The sequence below is a fragment of the Salmo salar genome, chromosome 12, assembly GCF_965601325.2.
Source record: "Salmo salar chromosome 12, fSalSal1, whole genome shotgun sequence".
In the NCBI taxonomy this organism is placed as follows: Eukaryota; Metazoa; Chordata; class Actinopteri; order Salmoniformes; family Salmonidae; genus Salmo; species Salmo salar.
In genome coordinates, this window is record NC_138302.1 from 30751526 (window position 1) to 30759905 (window position 8380).

At 41.1% G+C, this 8380-nt stretch overlaps 1 protein-coding gene across 2 annotated transcripts; it reads left to right on the top strand.

The window, feature by feature from the left end:
- Positions 1 to 807: 807 nt before the first annotated feature.
- Positions 808 to 8125, top strand: LOC106564664 (septin-9-like). Of its 2 annotated transcripts, none has more exons than XM_014130869.2 (3): positions 808 to 918; positions 2804 to 2899; positions 5709 to 8125. In XM_014130869.2, the coding sequence occupies exons 1-3, from the start codon at positions 817 to 819 to the stop codon at positions 5742 to 5744; spliced, it is 234 nt and encodes a 77-aa protein (XP_013986344.1). In that variant the 5' UTR covers positions 808 to 816; the 3' UTR covers positions 5745 to 8125. The 2 variants fall into 2 exon arrangements, with proteins under 2 accessions (XP_013986344.1, XP_082814513.1); XM_082958387.1 differs by lacking the exon at positions 5709 to 8125 and adding an exon at positions 2988 to 3092.
- The last annotated feature ends 255 nt before the right edge of the window (positions 8126 to 8380 follow it).

Consider the following 8380-nt stretch of genomic DNA (forward strand, 5'->3'; position numbering starts at 1 on the left):
TGAACATTCTCATTCATTCTCCTCTGATAGGAGAGTGTATACAGGATACAAAGAGATGAGATGGGGAAGAGAGAAGGTTTATAGGAGATAGTAGAGTAAAGAAGCTCTAAGACTTGACAACTTGGGAGTAGGATGTACAAGCTTTGTGTGAGTGGTCAGCTGAGGACAATATCTCTCATCACATGATGTTCAATATAGATATGTATTCAATTGCATTATCCCCACATTTTACCTCCTAAAACTGCCATCCATGACGAAAATCTTGAGAGGACCATTATCTGTTTCCAGGCATGTTTCAGTTCTTAACCATTTTGTGCATTTTGTGTTTAACCTTGGAAAGAGGTTGTGAGTCGTCTTTTAAATTTGAGAATTAGGATTATACTGGAACACTGCTGCACAATCACACTGTCATTTATCAGAAAATAATAGACAATGGACCATCATTGCCCCCTAGTGGTATGTCTCATATCATCCATGACTGAAAAGTCTTCAGTGGATGTGACATTCATTGCCCCACAACTGCTTTATCATACGTCTCAAAAGAAATGTCCTTTGTGGTTGAATAAACGTTTTGGACATGTTTTCAATTATACCACAGTGCTGCATTACAATATAACCTACCAATCAGAAAATATCTCATTTTCTCTTGAAGTTATCTTAACATCTTTCTCTCTCCTCCTCCTAAAGAATAAACACATACTTATTACAGACAGAAGCAACAATGCTAGGACTAATATGTACAGACAATAGTCTAAAGATATACATCTCTTCCTCTCTCTCCCTACGTGTTGTCTCTCTCCAGTCTGAGGCCCCTGGATGTGGAGTTTGAACCGTCTGAGTAAAGCGGTCAAAATAGTCCCTGTCATCGCTAAGGCAGACGCACTCACCCTGGAGGAGAGGGACTTCTTCAGACAGACGGTAAGGTGTGTGCACGCACGTGTGTGTGTGTGTGTGTGTAATGTGTATACATGCACATGTGTGTACACAAAAAGTCTATGACATTGATCTGTAGATTTGCTTTTAAACTAGTCCCTTTTGCACTACAATCTGACCTGGGCTGGCATTAGGCCTTTACAGCAGGGTAAAAACAGGGTAACGAGAGGGTAAGATCACACACAGGCCAGTATGAAGTGATGCCAGGCATTACAAACAGCAGCCATCTGGATAAACTACGGTACTCTGCCCAATCTGAGGAGTAGCGGTATGAAACCTTGGAACACTTATCGGATGTTTTTAGCCAGAAAGTTGCATTTTAAGAAGTGATTTATTTACAATATTCCAGCTTTCTGTAAACCTTCGAGGCAGCTGACGTCTGCACAGATGCCAGTTTACTGTAGCAGGCTGTCTAGTAACTACTTGGTAGAGGCTGTCTAGTAGCTACTCCTCCATAATGGAATGCATAACCCTTTCTGTTGATGACTGACTCGTGTTTATGTTATAGAGACTAGAGGCCCTCTGCTGATTTAAATGGAAGTTTAAATGATTTAGAATTCAATGGAATTCCCAAATGCTACTTTCTCTTCCTGTCACTTTAACTCTACACCATACCAGGATACACAGGCCTAAACTACCTGCTTGGCTCAGTCTAAATAGGCCTCTGCACCCCCCTCTGTTCCTCTGTTTCTGTTGGCCAGTGGTCAGCCTGGGAGAAGAAAATGAACATGTACACACACACACAAAGAAGAAAAGGACATGCACATGTACATGCACACTCCCTCTCTCGAGGGACGCTTGTCTCCACTCTCTGGCATCCTGCGACAGCTTTATTAATTCTGGAGGAGGATACACGTTGGGCGACTTGGCTACCGTTCCCCCGACAACGGCCAATGAGAACAAGGCAGAGCGAGATGGAAGCTCTGGGGCTTGTAACCAGCTTGTTTTGATTGGCTGCATGGGCTGGGCAATGTACGACCCTGGGATTGTGATCTTACATTTTTCTTGATGTTTCTTTCTTGTTCTCTGCTCCCTGCAGCAGTTGACATGCATGCAAAAGGAACAAAATAGCTTTTTATTCGGGTTTTGCCATCTGTGTCCAACAGTGTGTGCGTGCATGCTCTGTTATAGCTTTAAAAAATGTAGTCAGTTTACATTTCATCCTATAATGTAGGCCTAAGGCTGAGAAAGTTAAAGTTACAAGTTTAGACTTTCCAAGAAGTATAAACAGAGTAATGTAGAAAATCTGTTTGATCATCAACCAAGTGGAAACTGTCAAAGTAGTAATTGTGAGCGGAACGGTCATTCATTTAAAGGCCATCACTGCTGGCAGAAGAAGCATGTCTGTGTTCGTCATTGTAAAGAAGGCGGCCATTTTGTGTCTGGCTGTATATTTGAATAATGGTTGTTAACCTCCACAGTAAGTCTCCATGTCAGAGAACATTTAAGGTCGTTTAAGGTCAACACCAGCCTTAACAACATGATGGAGTATTTATGATGGAATCCGAGTGAGCTAACAGTACTGTCGAAATGTAGTCAATCATTTCATAATTGTATATTTATCATTTCAATCATGGTGACCTTATACTGGTCCAAACAATCAGGGTATCTGGAGATCTACTTGAAGAATTTTTATGATGTGACAAAGCCTCCCTTCCCCGTTCTTTCCCCTGGTGGTGAGTGAAAGGCTTTGGTGTGTGATGTTGTTGTACTGGGCAGGACACACACTCCTCCACCTCCAGGATTGGATGACTTGGTAGATGACATGATGTGGAAACGGCCATTGTTTTGCCCTGACTGCTGTTCTACAGTACATTGGTGTGACACTGCAACCTGGTGTCAGATTGTGATGTGTTTTCTGTTTGTGCAGATCAGGGAAGGACTGCGAGCCAACGGGATCGACGTCTACCCTCAGAAAGAGTTTGACGAGGATGCTGATGACAGGATGATCAATGATAAGATCAGGGTGGGTTTACAGTGTTGTAAATACACACACACACGACCAACCGACCGACGCATGGATTCATTATAAACCATGTGTTGTGTGTCGTCAGGAGATGATCCCATTTGCTGTGGTGGGGAGCAACCAGTAGTACCTGGTCAATGGAAAGATTCTTCTGGGCACAAATAAAGTGGGGAACCATAGAAGGTTATTCAACACACACACAACCATTACTATCCCTGTCATACTAATCATGTCAAATGGGTTGAAGCAGGTTTGCCATTGCCTGACTGGACTGCACAGTACAGGGGATCAACCATGCATGTTACTGCTGCCAGTACATGTTTAAATCCCAGCCAACTGATTTAAACATCTGTCGTCTAACTCATATCCACGTTTCTCTGGTCTGTCTTTGACTAAACAGATTTAGGAGTAATAGACGTGAGGAGGACGATTTACCGAACCTTCTGAATCCGGGTCACAATGGGGGAAATTGTGCACAGACACCAGGCCCGCCATGTCCGGTCTGGAATGTGATGTCATGAGCTCTGCTGGTCGGCTACTGCACAGCAACCTAGCGGTGCCAAAGCCCTGGTTTGCCCTATGTAAATTACAATTGCCAAGGCGACCCCCACCCCCCCCAAAAAAAGATTTTCAACGTTGTTTTGGGCTCTAATATGTGTTTATTATGATCAAGTTCGATTCCCACTGTGAATTATTTTACCAATCAAGATACATATTTTGAATAGTGACACATTCTGACTACATTTGTCCACACAGGACCACGTGCTGACACGGACCAATCACGGGCCGGCAGGCTACGAGGAGGCTTGCGCCCTCATGCTGTAGACATTACGGTTGACTCTCTCAGGCAGGATGAAAACGACTACATCAACCATGTTCCTTTGCTGGTTACGGTCACTTTCACCATGATCCTTAGCGGATTTTTATTTGGTGCCATTCAGTCCCATTCAGCAATATGGTGTGCTTCAAATTAGAATATTTCCGGCTTCATGCGCCATCGGGAGTTTTCCATAGAAATACGTGGATGACGTCAGCGCTATCACCATCTACTGGTTTGAATATCTATGACAGACACTGGTGTAGACAGACAATACTGTAGTTGAGAGCATGGTTGCACTCACACACACAAACTATCATTGTGCTTATGTTTTTTTGACTGCGCTGAGCATTCTTACTGCCAAGTTGGGGGTCATATCAAGTGAGAGTCCATGACTCACCGCTGGGGGGGAATAGGGGGGCGGAGGTGATGAACAAACAGGAGGAGTAGGTCTGAAAAGAGAGGAATGTCAAAGCGCCTGTTTACTGGAGGACCGACTGTTTCCTTTCCAGATTGCACCTGGCCCCTTCAGGGCGCCTCTTGGCCCTTGGTGAATGCTCCTTTCATCACTCCACACTTGTATAGAACAGATATATTAATCTGGACCTCTTGCTGTTAGGTCTGTTCAAAGGACCAACCAACCAGAACTTAGCATACATAGCTTTCTAGAGTTCTAGTGCTTAGGTCCTGTTCTGGAACTGTCAAGGTCTCTTACCCCATAGTCGATTGAAGCGCCTCTAATTAGCTTAAGAATAAGAATCTTTCTATTCAAGCTAGACGTCTGCTTCTCAATCATCCTTCCGCATCTGTGCTGGAAGGTGTCAGAGCTACAGCGGTGTTTGTCAGACCAGGAGACATCCCGAAAATTGTTTTTTTTTTAAAAAGCAAGCACTGTATAGCCTCAAAACATGGTTAAAACTATAATTTTGATATAATGGATGGTCCGTCCTTGCAGCCATAGCTCGGTCTATGAATTTAAAAGTGGTTACATTTCTGGAGGCCCATCCCTCAGCTCTTAATCAAAACAGAGGCGGAGTTGTGGCTTTGTTGCGGTTTCAACTGCAGATTCTAGTTTTAATATCATGGATATGGCATCCTATTCATAGGGCTAATGATAACTTCCAAAGTTCCAATCAACCATGGATGAATGATAGTATAGCTTTGGGCGAATCAGATGTCAATAGCCTACATAAACCCAGCCTCACTCCAAATGTACTTTCACATACAGCTTGTGTAAGAAAAGTTAGTTCGGCTACTTTCAACTATTCAATGTTACTTAGATAGTCTACGCAAATGAGCATGGAAGCTGATCAATGTCTAAGTGTTATGACATGATGGCTCAGCTAAAAATAACACAGTTAAATTCCAAACGCTGAGCAAGGTACATAGAGGTACAGTAGGCATCTGGATGGTAGACTTGTTCTCACTGAAGTGCATTACCCCTCATATGCCAGTAGGAGCCACTGTTCAGGCAGGAAATCGTTGGACTGTGGCTTCACCTTTTTTTCAGTATGCTGTACCACTATTTAGGTTGATGGCATGACCTTGAAACTATGACGTTGATTCAAACATACGATTTTACTATCAACATTGAAACAAGGTGAAATCAAATTTCAAATCAAATTATGAAATTCAACAATTTCAACCACCCAAAATATATTGAATATAGGATGAAAAATATTTTGTACTTTTCTATGTGGATTTTAACTTAATTTCAACGTATACATAGTTTTGATGACTGTTAAAATATTGATGCAACAACCTGTTAGTCAGGTTAAGTGTTTACATTTTTACAACGCTGGTTGAAATTAGATGAAAACAGTACTGATGGACTTTTTGCAAATCCAAAGGTATTTTCCACTTAGATTCCACGTCACAATAGGTTGACAAATGACGTTGAAACAACGTTAATTCAACCAGTGGGTCGGGTGGGTTGATGTTTCTCTGGGTAACATTTATCACTAAATCCCCTCTTTGTTTCCTCTCTGTAAGGACCCACATGCAGAACATCAAGGACATCACCAGTAGCATCCACTACGAGGTGTACCGCGTCCACAGGCTAAACGAGACCAACGCCCAGCCCAATGGCCAGCCACCCAACACACTGGTCAACCCGCAGCAGGACAACGGGGTGGCAGCACAGTTCTGACCCATGAGATGTAGACGTCTAACCACCCCAGAAACACACACACGCACATATGGGTTGTTCCACAAAATGAGACCCTTTTGGGTAGTGTGACTTGGTGAAGAGTTTTATTTCACCTAATTTTAACATTCTGTCATAATAAGCACATGTTCAACTTAATTTAAAATGCATGTTTTCCCCATCTCAAAAGGTTAAATAAAACAATGACTATAGTAAGTGCCTATTAAAAGCCAAATCAAATAACAGGGTTGACCGTAACAGGGTTGACTATTTCATCTTAAATCATTCATAAATCCCTTTCTAACAGGGGAACGGAAGCTTGTGTGCAACAGGGAGGGGGCAATTCAATGCAAGCTTCACACTCTTTTTTTTTTATTGTTAAAACATTTTTTGCCTGTCTATATATGGGTAAAAAGGTGTACGTGTTATGCTCGACCCGCTCAGTTTATTCCTTTTCATATGTTTATTTGAATTTAAAAAAAGAATAGTAAAATGAGAGTTCAGTTCACTTAACAGGGTTGACCTTAAAACGAGGGACAGGTTTTCTTAATTTTTTTCTCCCTTAAAATGAATCACTAATCACATGAAATAAATAATACTCTTTAGAAATGACTTTGTCAAAGCAACAAAATGACTAGGGCTTTACAATGATGGTGAAAACTGTTTGGGTTAAAATCTTCCTAAAAATCATAGAGCATGCACAGAGATGCATGTCAAAATGCTGAATTTTGGCACTTTATCAAGTCTTATTCATATACAAAATATACTTTTATTTAATTCATTTAAACATGCTTTTTAATTGATGCACAATTTCTACTTTAAATATCAAAGGGATGCAAAAGGAACTCATTTTGTGGAACGACCCATATCTTTAATGGCTGGCAACTAATGTGGCACACACACACACACAAACACACACTCAAAAATGCAAACACCACGTGATACACACATCCACTCACGCTGAGCCTCCTCCGACATCTCCCCATCATCACTGGCTGACGTGACATAAAGGACTGTACATACCAATATCAAGTGTATAACCATTTTTACATGATCAACTGCTAAAACAGAGTTTCTGTTAGCTGGAAGTTCTAGTGTAGGTCGTTGTAGGTCAGAGCTGTTGGGTAAACAGTACAAGATGTCCCCTAGGGAGATGGGATGCCACAGTATTATAGCATACAGATGTGTACAGACCAGCTATCTAAGTATAGCGCATTTAGTTCAACTTGAAAGACCCGAAATGACCTGGTCTACGTCTATGTTGTGCTGTATAGTGTTGTCTAGATATTGGGAGGTAGGGTTTAGGTTCTTTGTAAATGTTGACACATCTGCACTGTCCAGTAAAACAGCAATGCAGTGTGGAGCAGCTTTGAAATCCCTTTGTCTTTTTCCGTTGTGTTTTCATAAATGCAAGACCTCTTGCCAAACCATCCTGTCTATAGCAATATGCTAATGTCATATTTGTGACAGTGCATTTTACATTTACTGTTGTGTTGTTTTATTATAATATTATTGCGATGTTTTTAGTTTGATTTGGATGTAGGGAACACACCTGTTTTCTCCCTTTGCGTTTTCTCTTCTGTAAAACAAAAAAATGTCCTTTCTGTTTATGCTTCTCGTGTACTCACTTTTAATTGAGTTAGATGATGCTCATAGGCTACCAGCTTCTAAACACGCCCGTTGTTCTCCTGGAATTCTCCTGCTCTGTCTTTCGCTACGGAGAAGAAACTAACGTCTGTTGGGCGTAGCCTTTGAGTCTGGCTAGCCAGACAAGGAAAACCTATGTAGACCCTATTTGGTTATATTTAGCAGTATCTCCCTGCCCTCATACTTTGTCTCCCATTTATTCATAGGGAATTGTATGAATCTAGATGTACTTTCTGTAAGTTTGGACATGATACAGAATATGACTACAGTAATATGTAGCCTACATACACAGCTTGTAATAATATTTAGTTCCCTGACAGTTTTGCATTCCCGGTATAGTCAATGTATAACTAACTCCCTTATCTTCCCTACTTAAACATGTATTCCAAAAAGTCAGGAATGTGGCATTCAGCCAAACACAATTCTTCACTCCGCCAAAAACTCATGGACAGAGGTCAAAACCAAGAGCACTATTCATTCAGCAATGTAGCTTACGTAACATAAAATATGACGAAAGGTAATACAATGTTTATTGTGTAATTTATGGTATGATAGATTAAGACGTATCTTTGATACGCTATCTCAAAGAAATATACTATTTTCTTGTTTACACTTATTCTGTCTTGATTGCCAATTATTGACCTGATTCAACCGATCCCAAAAGCTTCTTTCCTCATACGCAATTTGGCACGTCTGAAACTCGAAACACGTGTTAATTTCTAAAACTACCAGAAAGGCTTTTTACCAAGGCTTTAGCATTGAAGTTTGGGTTTTATTGTCATAACGGAGTATTTTTTTTTCTTCTAAGTTATAATGAGGAGAACCAAGTTACAAGGTATTTCGAAAACAAACAATATGATACTGGAAGTGG

Excerpts from the sequence above, each read along its gene's own strand:
- LOC106564664 (XM_082958387.1), top strand. The coding sequence starts at position 817 with ATGTGGAGTTTGAACCGTCTGAGTAAAGCGGTCAAAATAGTCCCTGTC. Across the intron at positions 919-2,803 it reads GGGACTTCTTCAGACAGACG|ATCAGGGAAGGACTGCGAGC; the intron begins GTAAGGTGTGTG and ends CTGTTTGTGCAG. Across the intron at positions 2,900-2,987 it reads TGATCAATGATAAGATCAGG|GAGATGATCCCATTTGCTGT; the intron begins GTGGGTTTACAG and ends GTGTGTCGTCAG.